The 18,986-nt window shown below is 46.0% G+C and overlaps 1 protein-coding gene across 1 annotated transcript; it reads right to left on the bottom strand.

Moving 5' to 3' along the window:
* Window positions 1-221: 221 nt before the first annotated feature.
* Window positions 222-11,205, bottom strand: PROZ (protein Z, vitamin K dependent plasma glycoprotein). Its single transcript, XM_068395388.1, is given in 9 exon segments — window positions 222-733; window positions 1,266-1,389; window positions 1,469-1,554; window positions 2,804-2,935; window positions 5,064-5,177; window positions 8,159-8,183; window positions 9,242-9,405; window positions 11,039-11,132; window positions 11,134-11,205. Coding segments are annotated over 9 exon segments (1,323 nt in total).
* Window positions 11,206-18,986: the final 7,781 nt, after the last annotated feature.

An 18,986-nucleotide genomic window follows, 5' to 3' on the forward strand; every position in this document is an offset into this window, starting at 1 on the left:
AGTTCAGTCAGTTTACCACATCATGGCTTGCAGTACTGTGTGTCAACAGAAGCAGGAAAGACAAATGGGCGTTTCTGCGTGAGTTGGAGTTATATACATATCGTCATTGCAACTTCCATTGCTGCAAATAGAGAGTAAAACGGGTGTACTGGCTGCATCCAGATGTTTCCTTGCAGTGACTGGTAGGGGTCTGGTGCTGGAATGTTGGTTGTGTTTGTGTCTTATTTCATTTTTTGTTTAAACCATACCATATACCTCGCGGTGTTAGTGAATAGAAGTGTTTCCCAGTCAGTGTCTTCTAGCGGCCAAGATCCCAGGATACCAGTCAGAAACCAAGTGCCCTTGTACTCGGTAGCTAAAAAGCTGCCCCCAGCCAGTTGTTTGTCTACGGCCTCCTGAAGGTGTCCACAAAACTGCCTGTTTGTGAGGCTTATGTTGAGTATTTGTTTGCAGTCCTCAGCAGGAAGGTATGAAACCTGCAACTCATCACCTTGAAGTTCATCACCTCCTATTCTCCAGCCACTGACTGTACCAGCCAATTTTGGAATTAAAATGTGTTCTGCAAAGTCTCTTTCAGGGATGCATACAGGAAGCTGGTGGTTGTTGCACTCAACATGCTCTTGGAGTTGTAGTAATGCGACGTTGTTCTCACCAGTGTCTTCATCATACCGGATGTGTATGTGTTTCTCACTAACTTGCATGATTTTCTCAGTTCCACTTGTTCCATTAGACCCTGTGAAGCAATAACATTTCACTGCTCTTAGGAATAATTTATCAGAGGCCTGAAAACTGCATGCAAAATGGCAACTGCCTAGTCATGCTGAGAAATACGTGCAGCAGAGAAACTAAAGGCACTCTTGAAACTGCTGTGGTAAAGGTAAACTAGGAATGATGTCTTGGGAGCTTTTTAATGCTGTGTAGAAGCATGTGTAATTTCAGAGGGAAGGACAAATACCCAACAAGAGAAATGAATTTTGGCATGTAACAAAAGCCACCTCTAAATCCACCTGGTTTAGGTTATTCCTAGGTGCTGAGTTCTGAATTGCATTTGAAAGGCAGTTGTGTCTCCGCTTGGCTTGTAGGGGGAGTATGGGGCAGCTGTAGTTCTAGTTCAAGATACTTAACTGAGATGCTTAAATGAGATGACAGCAGATTGTTTCCTTTAACAATATTTTTATGCAGCAAACATTTTAATAAGTTTTTTTTAAAATTAATTTTTCAATACTAAAATGTGCTACAACAAGAGAAAATGTTTGATCACCTACCAGCACCAACCCTGATTTCCAGATGGCCGTGCAGAAGGGCGCACTCTGCGGTCGTCAATACAAAATTACTTTTTAGTAGTACTCCTCCACAGAAGCCCTTCCCTTCTGAATTTAGCAGCAGGACCTAAGAAAATGCAAAAAGATGATAGATAGCACTGTCCATGTGAGGCTGAGTGATGAGTTTCATCAATTGCTAGAAATACCTGCCAAGGAAATCGCTCATCATGTCTCTTCCTGGTTTCACTTATCAGATTATCAGTGTCTTGAAGTCTGCCACATGCACATTGATCTAGCAAATGAATTAAAAAAAAAAAATCAAAACCTCATGCTTTATCATTTCAAGATTACTACGACCTGCAAATATCTTATTGCTTCCATGTTGACTTTGGGGTGTTGTTTTTGCACCAAGGAAGAGGAGAAGGACAATTTCTCAACTGGTGAAAACTGGAATAATTCGCTTGGCAGCTGTAGTCTAATAGCTTAGGAGGGCGCTGAACATTCTGGGTCATTGCGTTAGGCTTGTGGTGACCAGCTTTCACTGTGTCTGTAACTGATGAAATGAGGCTTCAGCACAGCTTGCTTCCTCACCTTTGTATCCTATATCTGAATTGCGCCAAATACCCAATAGCCGTGGCCTAATCCGGACAAGGTAAATCCTGGGTTTTCCTTGTCAAAGCTGTTACTCTAGGGGCACGTATACTTTTCTGTCTGGGTCAGAGAGCAAGAACGCTTTTCAATTGAATACCCCAGTTATCTGCATTTATCACACTTTCTGTTGACCTTGTGGCATGGTCTTGGGTCACACAAACTGAATTCTGTTCAGGTGAAGCTAAACCAGAAGACACCCTCCAGGAGCACATATAACGTACTCTCATAGCTAATGGGTACTTAGTCCACAGGACCAAGCTAGAGGTAGTCTGAAGTAAAGCCCACCTGAAATGTGCATTGAGGGTGGACATAAAGCCTTCATCACCAAAAGTGTGGCTCTACAGCTCAACTCCTATTCAGCTGCCCTACTGGCTAATATAGACAAGGGCTTAAGTATACTACTGTGTTTTTGGTAGACTGAGTACATAAGGGGATGAGATTGAATGAGATACCTGGTATGAGACTGAAAAAATGAAGAGGGCTACTGCTTCAAACAAATTAATATGGCAGCAAGTGTTGCCCTTCATTTATCAGACCATCAGGTGCCTGATGTGAATCGAACCTCATTCACAGACACATCTTCAGTGGACTTACTCTTAAATGAGCACAGGAGTGGAAAACCTGTCTCAGTGAGTGGTATGCAGGATGATGCAAGTCCTCTCTGCAGACTCCTGTTTAAATGTTCAGATCAAATACTGTTTCTTTTACCACTGCTCTGGCATTGTGGATGGTGGTCCCTAGATTCCTCCTTTTTCTGCCCAGTTTGGAAGGTCTGTAATATTCTCATCGTTTGAATCTCCAAGCAGGCTGATCGCATCTGGATATCAGATGGTGGCCTGACCACCCCAGCACTGAGCACGTCCCCCCTGTGTTTCCATGCTCACACCTACCTAAGGCGATGCACTGTTTTTTGTCCTTCCCGAGCTCGTACCCATCAGCACAGGAACAATGGTAGGAATTACTTCCTGGGTAGCAGAAGTGGTGACATCCTTCTTTTGCTCTGTGGCGACATTCATTTTTAGCTAAACAGAACAAGCAGAGGAAAAACATTGGGATCAGCCCTCCAGAAAGGGATTTGGAGGTGCTGGTTGGCAGCAGGCTCAGTATGAGTCAGCAGTGTGCCCTGGCAGCCAAAAGGGCAAACCGCATCCTGGGGGGCATCAAACAGAGCACAACCAGCTGGTCAAGAGAGGTGATTATCCTGCTGTATTCGGCGTTGATGCAGCCTCACCTCGAGTACTGTGTGCAGTTCTGGGCCCCACGATTTAAGAAGGATGTGAAGGTCCTTGAACGTGTCCAGAGGAGGGCAGCAAAGCTGGTGAAAAGGTTGGAAGGAATGTCCTATGAGGAGCAGCTGAGGACTCTGGGTTTGTCTAGTCTGGAGAGGAGGAGGCTGAGGGGTGGCCTCATGGCTCTCTACAGCTTCCTGAGGAGGGGAAGGGGAGAGGGAGGTGCTGAGCTTTTCTCCCTTCCATCCAGTGATAGGACACGTGGAAATGGTTCAAAGCTGCGCCAGGGGAGGTTCAGACTGGACATTAGGAAGCATTTCTTTACTGAGAGGGTGGTCAAAGACTGGAACAGGCTTCCTAGAGAGGTGGTCGATGCCCCGAGTCTGTCAGTGTTTAAGAGACATTTGGGCAATGCCCTTAACAACATGCTTTAACTTTTGGTCAGCCCTGAATTGGCCAGGCAGTTGGACGAGATGATTGTTGTAGGTCCCTTCCAACTGAAATATTCTATTCTATTCTATTCTATTCTATTCTATTCTATTGGCATTTTCTTGCATAACTTGAGTCCTCTTTACTAAGCATTTTGAGTTTACTCGCTTTGTGTGGAGGTGGGTAGGGGCTCTGGCTTGGTTTTCCCCTTGTTAAGCACAAAATGGAGACAGCTGAGTCTCTGCACCTTCCACGGACTCATTGCAAACTGTGCTCACCCAGTTCCTCCCTGCACCAGACTGCCTACACCTCTTGAGTTTTGGGGAGCGTTAGTAGCCTAGGCCTTCCGTGTGAATCCATGAAAGGATGCCATGGGTTTTCTTTCTGCTCTCTTAAACAAAACACTAAGTATCTGCAGTGGGGGGAACTGTTGTACATGCTAGGAAGGCAGGTATTGCTTGAGGAAGAAGGTGGTTAACGCTTTCTGCTTTTCAGCAAAAACAAGCGCATAGCTCTTATTTCTCATGCTTCTGCTAAGAAAGTTAAAATTAACAGCTGCCAAATATAAGAAAAAAAGAACTGGAGTATTAATCACCTTTGAAACATGCTCAGTCAACTTTCCATAGCTGAGCAAACACTTAAGCTTCAGCACAAAGCAACAGGAGGAACAGCCATTTGATGGTGGATCTAGCTCACAGATGGAGAAGTAGCAAAAAACCCCACATAAAGTGGCTCTCTAAGGCTCATGCTGAACCAGTCTGGCTCCCAGTGCTGGTCCAAGCTGTGTCACCTTCTGTGCTCCCCAAGCAGCTGGTCTGTCTTTGTCCAGTCACACCCCTTATACAGAAAATGACCCTGCCTTGTGGCACCTGGGGCATCTCCCACCCCAGGGGACCTCCAAGCCAGCAGAAATACTGATGTAAGGGCTGGAATGTATGACCTGGCAGATGTAAAAATGTAAGATCTGGCCCAGGGTGTTTTACATGACAGAAAGCGTCCGTTTTGCTTTACTACTCTTACACTTCCACTGAAAATGGTTTGTTTTCTGGAGTCCCTCTGTCCTGAGGGACTGTCTTGTGGGCGCATGTGGCCTTGGAGGCAGTGGGGTGGCTGGGAAGCCACCACGGCACCACAGCCCTGGTTCTTCAGGCCACGTGGCGCCTGGGACCGTGGCAGGACAAGCGGCTAGGGAGCATGGGTGACAGTGGGCAAGGCTGCCTTTGGAGCCCACTCATGAGGGGGACTTGCTTCAGCCCTTTTGCTGCATCCCCAGAGAAAGGATGCTCAGGGGGAAGAGGCAGCTTGTGAAACCTCGGGGTGCCGTAACGTTTCAGTAGACAGGCAGCACACACCACCCCTGCTCTGCCAAGAACTGTGTGTTTTAACCTGAAAACTGGTAACTGGCCGTAATGGGAGAGCTGTGTATGGTTTCCCGGGGACCCCCTACAGCAGGAGGAGATAGGGCTTCTCAGAAGAGGGGGCGATGCCTTACCGAAAGCACAGTTCTCTCCCTCGTAGCCCTCGGCACAGGTGCAGGTGTAGCTGCGGATGCTGTCCTCGCACACGCCGTTGTGCTGGCAGGGGCTCGACGAGCACATCCTGCCGCCTGCAGAAATGCCGCAAGAGACGGACGAGTCACCGCCACCGCTGACCCGAAATACGCAGCTCCCTTCCCAGCACACGAGCCGCTCGCAGAAGCATTGCGAAAAGCAGTTTGGAAGGAAATGGGCTGTGTCTCATCAAACTGCTCCTCGGGAGTAATTTTAGCTCCTCAGGAGTAATTTTAGCCCAAGCCTCTGCTTCCAGAGGTGCGCCTGCAGCCCCTGGCAGGGAGGCTGGGAGGTGCCCAGAGGCAGAGCCCGCTTCTGGAGGATGGATGCTCTGCTTCAGGGAAAAGCACTGACTTACAGTTCATGGACTCGCTACAAACGTAATGAGACTGGTGGTTTAGGTCTCCCATGTTAAGTTGATATGCATATGGATAAAAAAATTATTACATGCATATGTGGATAAAAAAACGTGGAATCAAGATTATACAGTGAGAGACATCAAGCTAGGAGGAAATCTGGCTTTTACATATCCGTACAATTATGATACAGCAGCTTGGACACTAGCAAGCTTAGTCTTCCTGACGAACCAAACGTTGAAATGAGAGGATGCCTCACTACGGGTGAAGCACCAGGCAGAGCTGCCAGTTTCCCTTTAAGCTGCCCACTGGAAAGACTCCAAAAGAGTTTGGAAATGTTCTCCAAATAACATCTGCTTATTGAAGACATGAGCTATCAGGAAGCAAGCCAGAAAAGCGTAACCTGGGACATGCTCTCCAACCTTTCTTAAATTTAAAACTTCATCAGAGAGGTTAAGTTCAGTCAGCGGGCTGCCATAATTGGTAGCAGGGACAGAAAGGTGAAAACTCTGCCTGGTACTGGGGGAAAACCACCAACCACCATCTCATCAGGCTATGGCATGTGTATCTTTGAGTGTAGCTGTACTAAAATACCGGCTTAAAGTGGTTACCACCTTCAGCCCACCTGCCATCAGGTGCCACCAGCATACCCTGGCACAATTTAGGTCTCCTGGGAGGGTTTTTGGGTTGGTTAGGAGGGGTCTGAGCAGGCAGAGTTGAAGAGTGAGGACCTCCAGCAGCAGTGGTGGGTGGCTGGAGCTAAGGAAGGGCTATACCTACAGCCTTAAGCAAGTTGGGCGGTTTCAAGCCTCCGAAACGGATGCTCAAATATAGGTAAGGAAGTCTCAAAAAATGTCTGGGGTCAGGTGAGGTTCTGTAAGACTGGGAAAAAAGTAAACCTAGTGGCTAGCTTTACTAAAGAAGGAAAGAGAAGATTCAAGGAATTATAAAGAAATCAGCACGATTTCTGTTACTGGAAAGCCGCTGGAATGATTAAACTGTTTTTAAGCAACCAGCAAAATAAGAAGGTGATAAGTAACAACAAACATGCATTTTTCAAGATCAAATAATCCAAACCAGTTAAATCTAATTGTATTAGAGGATAAGGGACCTAGCGGGGAATCAGTTCACATCTTGGAATAGAAATGTCTCGGATGACATTGTTAAGTGAGCTAAGAAAACACAGACTACTATAAGGCATGCACAAAACTGGAAAATGTTTAAAAAGAGGTTATCAATAGTGAAGTTTATACTGTTAATAAAAGAGGGTCAGGGACAAGTGTGACCTCAGGCCAAGTGCCCTGAGAGCGTACATCCACGCTAGAGCAAGATGCTGCTAATCAGCTTTGACTTCAAGAGACCAAGGTGGAGCAGTACAAAACAGAGCCAAAGGGTGAGCCAGCAGTTAGGTGGGTGCTCAGCCTTTCTCCCCAGCCCTCTTTTATTCAGTATGCAGATTTACCCACTGTATGCTGGGCTATGGGGGGAAAGCAACACGCATGCCAGAGGTCTAGAGAATGAGACTTTGGAAGACAGAGTGAAAAAATGGGTCTGTTTAGTGAGGAGGAAAAAAGCCATGGAGATGCACAGCAACACTCTTCAAAATGTTAGAAAAGGTATAACGAAGATATGCACACTGCTGTTCTGTAGGAATAAGACAGGACACAATGGCTTTTAATTATTGCAAGGAAGCCACCCCTGAGGCCAAAGCCAGTAATGTGTCCTGATTGTGGCTGAGCTTGTTTGGATGGACCGTTCTCAACTGGTTGCCCCTCTCTCTTCATAGACTAGAGAGGAAACCTGCATGATGTGCTTAGTGCAAACATCCAATGACTGAAATTAGGAGAAGTGAATCCCACCCTCACAGAAGTAATGAAAGGCCAGATATTTAGCATAATTCTTCATAACATTTACATCACTGATGGGATTCTTCTATGTAACTGTTCCCTGGACTCAGTGTTTTAGCAGCTTCTACAGAAAATTAATACTAACTGCTGGTTTTGTCACCTCCTTATCCACTGTCTAAACCTAAGATTAGAAAGTAATAAAAGCCAAGTTAAAAACAAGAGAAAAACTTAGGACGAGGCATGCAGAAAAGAGGGAGGGAATAGGGCATAGTCACTGTAAGCTGGTGCCCCAGGCTCCTTGTTCAGGAGGCACCCAGCTACATCAGCCCTCAGCTTTTATAAGTTTGTTTCTTGCCTGGAAGGCTGCCAAGGGATGATGCAGTGCCAGCATCCAGAGTTTGCAGACAGCCCGGTAGCTTTTAACACCTATTTATCTCGCTCAGGGTTAAGTACTAGGTTTGTGTTTGGGAGGTTTTGCTGGTAAAGCGGTGCTGCTCTATTATATCAGCAAAGCAGACTTTCCCAGGTCCCAGGTTGTTTCAGAACAGCCTTAAGTTCAGGAAAAGAAGTAACCCATTTACTATGATAACATCTACTCACCTTCAACTTTTATTCACTTTGCAGTCTTAAATGTTTTCTCCTATTTATTACTTTTTTAAATCTTTCACATCAACACTTTTCCTCCTGCTTTATTAGAAATATGACAAATAGTAACTGGGTGTTTCTTGTAGGATAAACTGCTAAAAACTCTCAGAAAAAACCAGCATTGGACTGAATCATAATGTTCAAAGTGTGATACTGCTATGAAGGAGAGAAATCAAGAGGCCGACTTACCATAGTAGGCATCCCAAAATATTTTCTGGAAAAAAAAAAAGGGAAATTAGATTTTAATTCTCAAATAATAAAATCTTTCATAGATATTTTGGTAAAACAAAAACATTACATGAAAGAATACATACTATGGTTTAACGTTTACATGGTTGCACAATTACAAATTCTGTCCTGCCAGCAAAAATTGAATGGGATGGGAGGGGGTTTGCATCCTGCTTATTTTATTGTTTCTTAAAAGCTATAAGGGTAAAGAAACACTTCACAGGCAAGAGAGGAACAGCTGAATAGGGATGGCTTCCTGGAAAAGCTGCCTGGCCATTGTCTCTCCGGCGTGCAGTGGCCTGGGAAGTGACCCCGTCCCATCCTGTCCTGTCCCACTTGGCCCCAGCAGGTGCTGCTGGAAGCAGAGGGGACAGCAGAGAGTGGAGCTGCAGGTCACTAACACTGGTCACCCCCTTCATGTGCCCTGCTTTTCCCTGGGTACACGCAGCCAGCTCTGCTGCTGCTTTCCCCAAGGGGACATCTCTCTCCCCACTCCCTGTACCTCCCCTCCATCAGCTTTCCCCAAAGCACCCGGACCACCTGTGGGCAGCCTAATGGCTGCTTCCTCTGCTTTCCCTGCAAACAATCTCTGGACACATTCTGGTTAAAGATCACAGCATCCGGCTGTACGTGTCAGGAGGGCCTCTTGTACGAGGGGACTTGCAGCCACTGACCAAGTGAGCTTCTTTCTATAGGTGCCACTACTTGCTGGTGCATTGCTTCCCTCCAACCCAACACTTCCTTGCCCCTCCTGGTCCCTAATGGATGCTGAAGATGTATTTCTTTGTGTGGTCAGGATGGGACAACAGCCATATACTTTCACGACGTCATTTTCAGGAGGGGACTTTAACAGTGCCAGAGTTGACCTCTGCGTTTCCACCTTGACCACTGAAGACACCTGCTTTCTACCTGCTGAGGTGGAAAGTGCAAAGTTTTCACACGGAGAGAAACCCAAACAAATGAAGCAGGCTGTGGAGCTGTATTTGATAGTAATGGACCAAGGCAGTAATTTTTATTATGCACGCAGGAAAACAAAATACTTACAAGCATTTCTTCGTTTTCAAATACTTCTCTTGCTTCTTCATGTGTACATCTCTCTTCAAGGCATTCCCTTTCCAAGCTGCCTTGGAGGACTTCCTCCAAAAGGAGAGAACTGGCTCGCCTCTGTCTCTTGATAATGCTGTTTGCGTCATCAGCTGATATAAACACTGGAACGTTGTATGACAAAATGCTAACGTAAGTACTTAGATTCATTTCCTTATATACTTTTACCTCCTTTTTTTTAAAGAGAAATCCTTTTGGCCAATTCAGGGTTTCAGCCACATTAAACTTACGTGCTGAAAGAGCCCTACTTTCTAAGCCCAAACTCAGCTGAGGAGTCGTGACCTTTTACTTTTGGGGAGTGCCTGACTTCTTCCCCAAGCAGAGAAAATTTGAAGCCCTTCGTGACACTTTTTTTTCCTGCACCAGGCACACAGAGCAGCATTGCTGTGGCATGGCCAGGGAAAGGGGGAAGGTATTATCATAAAGGCAGAGGCTAATTTCTAAGACTGCACGGGGCTTTCAGACTCAGTAGAAGTGAAAATGATTTGTATTAATTTATGATGGTGGATCCAAACTGATGCCCTTCAGCCTTAGTTTACAGGGTTTTTTTTGCTGAGCAGCAAAACCATGACATGGCTGAGTTCTCAATCAAATCTCTCTTAAGGAGAATAAATAAATGCTACCCCTCAGCAATGCTCAGAGTTAAGAAGGCTATATCCCATACCATCCTTTGTGTGGAAGACGCCATAATCTTTTTGATTTGAGTAAAGAGGAGGAGAGATCAAAGACATGAGAGTTATCAGATCTTAAAACTCCTCTTTGCAATGGTGCCCGCAACAAAAACTGCCTGCCAGCGGGACGGCTGGTGCCGGAGCCTGTTGCCTTTGACATTGAGCAGGATGTGGCTGTGTGTGTCAGCACGTGTTTGTCAGTTCTCCTGTGCTTGGAAATTAAGCCTGTTGGGGTAGGGACTGTTTTGTTTTTTTTTTTATTTTATACAGTATTTGGGGGCCCAGCACCGCTAGGCACAAAGGCTGAAATAATAATATTAGAATTGGAAAAAGTGACAGCAATAACAAATTTATTCTCAAACTGCGTACAAATGCTTAGTTATGCTTTTGAAGGATATCCGATAAAAAACAGGCTTCCATGCAATATTAAAAAAGAAAAAAAAATAAGCTTCAGGCTTGTGTTTTGCAATTTAAAAAGTTATCTGACATCCCAGTGCATATTTGTGCTGTGCAGTGTTTCCGATGCATCCAGCATAACTGGCAGTGCGCTGCTGCTGCTGCTGCTGCTGCTGCCAGGGGTGTTTTGACCTTCTTAAGCTGTCACCATCCTTTCCTTCCTTGCCCAGCTCCTCCTTAATATTGACAAACCATGGAGGATTAATACAGAAACATAAATTGCTTCAAGCTATAACAAGCATGCGTCTCAGCCTCTTTCATAAGACTTATTTTTATTTCAGCAGCAACTAGAAATATAAGCCAAAATTCTCTTTAATGTCTGGGGCGCTCTTTAAGGATGATAAGAAAAGACAAAATATCACCCTGGTATAAATGATGATATTTCAAAATTACATTGCCTTAGTAACCTACTGCAGTTTTTACTTAGCTATATGAAAAAAAAAAAAAAGAAAAAAGCAGGAGAAATGTAAGAAAAATAAGGAACAGACCATTTTCAGTGGTGTCACCCTGTGCTACAAGTAAACAAGATACAAGATCTGAAACTACTGGTGTGTTTAGAAGAGCGGTAGCACAGATCAGAATTAAAGCCGCAACAAAACGAAGGCCATACCTGTCTGCTCTGTCTGAAGGAAAAGGGCAGAGAGAAGAACCAATATTGTCCAAGAGCACCTTGCCATTGTTACCCTCTGAGCCTAATGGCCGCCAGCCTGCATTCCTGCAGCTCTTGGGGGAAAGGGCTTCATGAGAGGTGGTGAAGTTTAAAGTCCAGCTGCTCATGAGAAAACAAAACCTCTAAGGGCAAAGCCTGGCCTCAATGTCAACACATGGAAAAAAAAGAAAGGTCAAAAAAAAACCTGCTTAGTGGTGCAGCCGTGCCTGTTCTCTTAACGCTCTGGCTGAAGGTGGAGCAGGTTTGCCAGCTCTGCTGAGAGCTGCTCCAAGATTTGGGTATTCCTCCCACCCCCCAGCCTTCACTTACTGTAACAAAAAATGGGGAGAGATGAACACTATGAACATTTCTTTGTACCATATCAAAGCACAAGCTGGATGATGACTACAGGGATCAGTTTTATGGTGTGGCTCTTTCATACGCTGTCCCAACAGAATATTTGCCAAGGCTTAGCTACACTGGTCAAATCCCATCGGCTTTTGGAGCAACCAAGCAAGGGATTTCCCCCGTAGGGATGTATGTGAACGGATATGGCATTATTCTTTTTGACTGTTAGGTTTGTACTGCGTGAAGGAGAGCATGGGAAACTCTTCCTGACTTCAGGGTCCCGGTCTCACACAGACACGCAGTCTGTGAAAGGAGGACTAAGTACGAAGCAGACGAGAGCACCTCCCTGGGCTGCTGTGACGCACACCCAGCAGCCAGGGCAGTCCTCCTCTCAGTCCTTGAGAGGAAGGATCCACGGGCTGGGCTCTGCCATGGCAATGTGCCGCAGGGAGTTATTTGGCTCCCAGCACAGATGGGCTCCTGGGAAGAGCAGGAAACCATTTCTACAGTCAGAGCAACAACCGGTGAGAGGAAAAGTGGTTTTTCTTCATCAGAGTTAGAAACATGGAGACCATTCTGTGTTTTCATGTCATAATCCCCAGCTATTATTTGAGTATGCAATTCTTGTAACAAAGTATAATTGATCTGAGCATTCATGGGTAAATCCCCAAATAAAACTTCACTTTACGTCAACTGCAGTTTTTAAAACCAGCTTCAGTGAGTACCGAGGCAGACGAGCAGGGCTGAAGCAGACCATGTGCCTCACGAAGGCCAGTCCCAGCCAACCCAGGGCTGATGTTGCAGCTCACGTCACGGACCCCGATGCCTTCAGCAAATAATTAACCTCCACATTAAAACTGCGTTGTTTTTCCTGCACAATCTCTGCTGGGACGTTGTTCCAGAAGTTCACTGAGAGTTAAAACCCTTCTAATGTCAAGCTTGATTTTATTCACAGCTGATTCATAACCTTACATATTTATTTTTCCCTCCTTGCTGTTTCTGCAGAACTAATTACTATAGCCTCCCATCCTCTTTGGTTAACTCCGTGTCAAGCTTTCTTTAGTAAATGAGCTCTCCGTGCTCTCCTCGGTTCCCTGAGGCCACCAAGCCCCATTGTACCCGTCCCAGCCAGGAGTTTCTTGGCTGGGGAAGCGGGGGGCTGTTGCCAGTGGTCACATCTGATGGGTGCTGGGGGGCTCAGCCAGCATCTCGTGTGCCCAGGAGCGGCTGCGGAGGCTCACCTCACCCTCCCTGCCTTGCATGGCGGCGACTGCATTGCTTTTCCATACTCCTCTGGCCAACCATCCCCATGGGAGCACCTGCCAGTGAGGCTGCTGCCGTAGCCCCCCTGCAGCCCCTCACTACTTGCCTTTACCTTCCCATAATAACTAATATCGTCCCGTGCACACGCAGTAGGGCAAGTCTGGCTGCCTTCGGCATGAAAAATATGTCACCACTTGATGTCAGCACAGGACTTCGCAGAACCCAGCACAAAAATGCAGATCTGCAGCTTTATTTTTTTTTTAAAAAACAGATGTTTACATGTCATGAACCTATGTCAATGCAGGAACTCCTGTAGGTATAAGGCAATTATTCAAATTAGGGTAATAATAACAGGACAGAACTACAGAAGCTGTATTCTCATCAGACCTTTGTTTATACGTTCATTTTTTCTTGCTGTGTTTTTTGTTTTTTAGAGTATTCTTTGACTGAGCAGCTGTGTCCTTGGGAATGGGCCACAGTGGTCTCAGTACGTTGTGGCACTGACTTTGTTTTTTCTGTATTGATATCAATACAACAATTGATATCAATTTTCATATTACTATGGAAAAATTGCAGAAGGAGAGGGTTTTAAAAGGGCAGTCCTTTCCTCACATCTTTCTTTATGAAGAATTACTGGGATTTCTTTGTCCATTCCTTTAATTATGGCAGTGAGCACATGGAGATGTGGTTCATTAAGGGGGTCCATTAAGGGGGTCCCGCACACTGTTTCCTGTAGCCCCCGTTAAGGATCGCCTCCTGCTTTGAAGGGTTACTCTTTCCAGCATGAAGCCTGCACGCAGGGTCAGATGCGAAATCTGTGGTTCCTCAGGATGGAGAAACTGAATTAGCTGGTCCTGCTTTAGCAACTGGTTCCCATGGAAGTCCCCCACCCCACAGCAGTGTGGCAAGCCAGGGGAAGTGGGCTTGCAGACCAGCTGTCCAGGCAGTGATGGGGCGGTGATGGGGACATGCAATGCCACCCCCCGCGTGCTGTGGCCGCTGGCTGGCCATCAGCCCTGCTGCAGTGGGGGCAGCCAGGGCAGCTGTCCTGAATAACTCTGTTACTGTCACGTGCTTTTGGGAAATGCACACCTCAGCTAGCGAAAGGGAACAGCAATTATTTTCCAGAAAATATCTCCCCCGCACTAAGCAAATAACAAAAGCTGATGGCTAGGCTTGCAGCCACGGTCCTCCCTGGGGGTGTCCTCCTGACCAGCGGCATGTGGGCACTGCAGTTTGTTGTGTGTTGTGGACACTGAAGATGGTTTAAAGTGAAGGGGACCGTAGTGTGCCTGCACCATGGCAGGAGGTGCAGGCTCACAGGAGAAGCTCCAGCCTCCCCTCTCCTCCGTCTCAGCTCTCTGCAGCCTCTTGTCTTTGTGTCAGCCCTCGACGGGGATCTGGGGGCCCTGGGATGAGGGAAAGCCCACAGCTGCTTGCCGCTGCAGGGCAGGGAGGAGGAGGAGGGACAGGGACTGGGCCCATGAGGAGCAGACCCCTCCAGTGTCATCTTGTGCCCCCCGCCCCAGTCCTGTGTACCTGTTGCCAGACCGCAGCTCTGGGAGCGCAGGGGCAGAAGAAAATGGGAGGGTGTGCTTTTTTCTGACATGCTTAGAAATGCATAAGTTTGTGGTTAGTGAACTGGCAATGCTCAACTCAGTAGAAGTGGGGGATAGGAGGGGCCCCTCCAAGACCCTCTGCTCTGAGCCATCTGTGCTGCAGATGGACCTGGTGAGTTTCTTGCTGCTGCCTCCCCTCCTGCCCCATTTTGCCTCTGCTACAGTCCTCAAAACCCCGCCTGGCTTCCTCTGTGCTCTCTCCTTGCTCCATGTTACCCAGAGCCGCAGCTGGCAGGGTGAGGAGGTAGGAGCGGAGGTGAGCGACTGAGGTACTTGCAGTCCTGCCTCAGCCCACCCTGGGCAACGCCTGTCCACTCCCAGGTGGCACAGGGCAGCAGACAAAGAGCTGCTGAACCCTACGGCCTGTCACTGCTTTTGCTGACTCCCCATGGCTACCGCCAGCCACCTCCTTGTTTTCCATGTCATCATCTTCCATGCAGGTCACTCATCACCCACCTTCTGCCCAACAAACTGAAGACAAAAACTGCCCTATGCTCTGAGTATTGATGGGTCCCCAAAGCACCGTCCCTTTGCCTGAAGCAGAGGAGGGGACCATGATCAGTGACCCCCTGCCCAGCTGGTCCCTCCCACCCCCTAGGGAAGAGCCCTGGAGAAGCTGCAGGTAAATCACAGCAATTGCTGCCAGCTCCAAAGAGATGGAGAGGGCAGAGGCCAGGTTTTACTGTGGTTTAATTCAGTAATTCCTCTGTCAGAGGGCGGATATATTGTGGAGCTTTAGTCTATTCTTTGCACAGAGAATATGGAAATGGAAGCAGCAGATTCAGGAATAAGGGAGAGCTTTTCCAAATTAAAGAAGAAATGCTCCCTTGCAGACAACAGGTTAGGAATAACAAAATGGGAGTGCATCTCTCAGCACTGACTACACACCGGTTGGTCCAAACCAGCTGAGTGTGGTCATGTGTAGTCTTGATCAAGGGCTAGCAATGAGTGACACGAGCTAACCCCATTTACATGCCAATGTACACTCTGCTCGTATGAAGCGTGGCTATCAGCATCCATGCTTATAAGCAGCACAGGTCTTTCTGTGTACAGAAGCTACAAAAATGTCAGCTGAACTTTGCCAGGCCAGCAGAGAGGAAGCACATACTCCGCAAAGGGTTAATCCTTACTGTGGTTAAAATGGGTTATAATTCAGTTAAACACCTGGACTGTCATCACCCAGTTCTGTTCACCACCTGCACAAAAAAAAGTTTTTCTTGCCAAATCCAAAGGCCATCACCATTTCCAAAAGCTGGAGGAACTTGCAGCCATTTTGGAGGAGCATCAGAACTGCTCTTTTGGTTTGGTTACAGAGTGCAAGTACTACTGAGAGAGTGGGCAGGGAGGAGGAATGTAACCCCAGGGATCTCTGATTCTCTCCCATGGATGCTGCACCCACGACAAGCACTTGAGTCTAGCCACAAGGTTGTGCAAGTCTCCTGACAGCCTGGCAGCGGAAACAAAAACCATCCTGGAACTACTCTGACATCTGTCCCGTCATTGGAAGTGTTCAAGGCCAGGCTGAATGGAGCTTTGAGCAACCTGATTGTTGTTTAGCCTGGAGAAAAGGAGGCTCAGGGGAGACGTTATTGCTGTATACAAGTACCTGAAAGGAGGTTGTAGCGAGGAGGGTGTTAGTCTCCTCTCCCAGGTAACAAGCAATAGAACGAGAGGAAACGGCCTCAAGTTGCATCAGGGGAGGTTTAGATTGGATATCAGGAAAAATTTCTTCACAGAAAGGGTTATCAAGCAGTGGAACAGGCTGCCCAGGGAAGTGGTGGAGTCACCGTCCCTGGAGGTATTTAAAAGACGAGTAGATGTGGTGCTTAGGGACATGGTTTAGGGATTTTGTTTAGTGGTTGACTTGGTAGTGTTGGGTTGATGGTTGAACTCGATGATCTTAAATGTCCTTTCCAACCAAGACGATTCTGTGATTCTGATCTAGTGGAAAATGTCCCTGCCCATGGCCAGGGCGTTGCACTAGAGGACCTTTGAAGGTCCCTTCCAACCCAAACCGTTCTATGATTCTGTGATATCTGTAGATGCAAGCTCTGACATTTTCTATTTCTGTGTACACAGTGCTAAAAATAGTAAAAGTTGCTAATATTTCAATTATTAAAATACATTCTTTCTTTATTTCCACCTTCTTGTTTCTTTACCTTTTTTTCCCACTTTTATCTTAATATCTTTTTCCCTACCAAAATTGTAACCAATAAACCTGGGTATGGAACAGCCAGAGGATGGCAGAGCACATGCTCAGACAATGCCATATCACTTAAGCTCCTAGATACAGTTTCAGTGATGGATAAGGGGTTTAGTGAGGTGGTTAGTTTTGCCCCAAGATGGACAATCTCCTAATCCCCTGTGAAAAATGCAGAAAAATCACTTCGGAGTCTGTGCCATTTGGATGAGGATTTTATTATTTTTTTCTCCAATTTTCTCTGATAACATCTCCCATTATCCTAGCCTGCACTTCAGGATAAAAATGGTTAAAGATGGCTCACAGAGAAACCTAAACAGAGGATTTCTCAGGCAAACTCCTGGAACACTGACACAGTCTGAAGTGAGCAATGAGGAGATAAGAAAGTGTTTGGAGTTTACCTGGAATTCAGACTTTTAAATGCTGTTTCCTGTTCCTCTCTCTTTCTGCCTGCTTCTCTCCCCTGAGGCTGTGGGGCAGCAGCCCTGCAGCTGTGTCCGGATGTTGTGATTTAAGGTGTTCCCGTGACCAGCTGGTCACTTCCTCTGCAACAGATTCAGCAGGAGGGAAGCCCTGACCTGACCTCAGCAGGGCCAGTGCAAAGTCAGTACCTGAGTTCTTCCACCTACAGCCCAGACAGATGTAACTGGGTGGTGGAAGCGGCTCCTGCCGTAAACCTGACTCCCAAGCTGTGGGACATGCAGACTCTGTGGGCTTGTGCAACTGCTACACTGCTGGATTGTTTTTGGCAGTTGACTTCTGCAGTTATGACAAGGAAAAAAATCCATCCACATTGAAAAATGATGGCAAAAAAGCTCATTCAAGTTTCAAAGTAAATCTTCCAGGATGACTTGAGTTAAAATTCTATCCTCTCTCTAAGGACTCAAATAGCATTTAGGCAGAGCACAGATGAGATGTTGTGTGCCTTGGTATGTATCTGGAGTGAGAATTGCAATTCTCTGTGCAATTAAGCAGCTGGGATAAGTGTCCCTGCAGACGGAATTTGTTCTTATCTGGTACTGAACCTCTGAGTAGGTTGATGATAGTGTTTCATGCCTGGAAATGCAAACTGGGAGGTGAGGAAGGAGAAGCTCAGATGACTGATTCCTCTGAATGCATGTGGAGCTAAAGATGGCAATTGAAGCCCATTTAAGGTTTTCATGCCTTTTGTAATCAGTTATGAATAAACTTGGAGTGCTGTGGAGCTGGTGTAATGCAGGGCTGGGTAGGAGGAGAGATGGATGGCAATGAGGGAATGGGTCAGCAAGCACAAGCCCTGTGCAATGGCCTCCTTATAGTCCCTGGGACTCATCTGAGCCTAGATGTGCCCCAGTTCCATACATCAGGTTCAGCTCTCTCAATTATATAGTTTAGGACTGAAGTATAACCAGAGGTTTCAACAGAGGTCCTATGGGAAGTCAAGCAGGGGTAAATCCTTTGGAGAGGTGATGTCAGGGAATCTCATATGCAGCCATCAGGGGCTGAACTTCTTTCTGTGGCTTGAATGCCATGACCTGCGATGTGCCATCACTCCAGGATTGAGTTCATTTAGCAGTTCTGAAGTTCAGGAGATGTGTCGGAGAAAACCAGGAGGAAATTATACAAATGAACTGACCCCAGCATGATTTTTCTGAGTTTTTTGTAGAGGAACAGGACAGTGGTCATCGCAGGACAAATTTAACCACCCTATTCCTTTCAAACTGATCAACACAATCCATATTAAAAATGACCCCAAAATGGTAACGGTCACACTTGCAAACTGAATATTGTGAAGCCAGGGAATAAGAAAAATATTGCACACTTTATGCCACAGTATCATTTGTAACATCTCTCTTTTCCCTCTCTTCCAAAATATGTACTGATACACTTTTTAAAGTACATCACAGACTACTTCACTTTTCTGTAGAGACTCAAACATCTTAATATCTAGGTCACCATTTTTATGTGCCACTGAACTGGCTGAAACACAAGTCTTTTTTTCCCTCTGGATTGAAATAAGGCAGATAGAGGATGTCAGGTTCAGCTGATTAGAGAGTCAGGCTTTTCTTAGTCTTGAAAGATTAATTATCCTTGTAGATTTAAAAACTCTTCAGTTGTGAATGATTTAAATAATGCTTTATATAAATGATGACATACAACAATATTGTAATTTGTAGGCTATGCAATACATTCCCTTTATTATAGCCAAAATCACAACATGAATAATGATGGTGAAGAAAGTATCTCAGAAAGAAAGTAAGAAATATCAGAAGAACACCAGTGATTTTGGTGATGATAAGCATGCCTTTCCAATTCAATATGAGCTTCATCTAACAACTTATTTCATTCAGTGACATGCCCAGTTATTTAGATTTGTGTGGATACCTGGATGGTATTCATATTTGCTAGCTTTTTCTGTGTACACATATATAAATCTGGAAAATTAGTTTTCCAGTGGCTTTTAAAATGATGTCCTACTCTGATACTGTCTTACTTCGAT

This window comes from Nyctibius grandis, chromosome 2, assembly GCF_013368605.1.
Source record: "Nyctibius grandis isolate bNycGra1 chromosome 2, bNycGra1.pri, whole genome shotgun sequence".
Classification (NCBI taxonomy): Eukaryota; Metazoa; Chordata; class Aves; order Nyctibiiformes; family Nyctibiidae; genus Nyctibius; species Nyctibius grandis.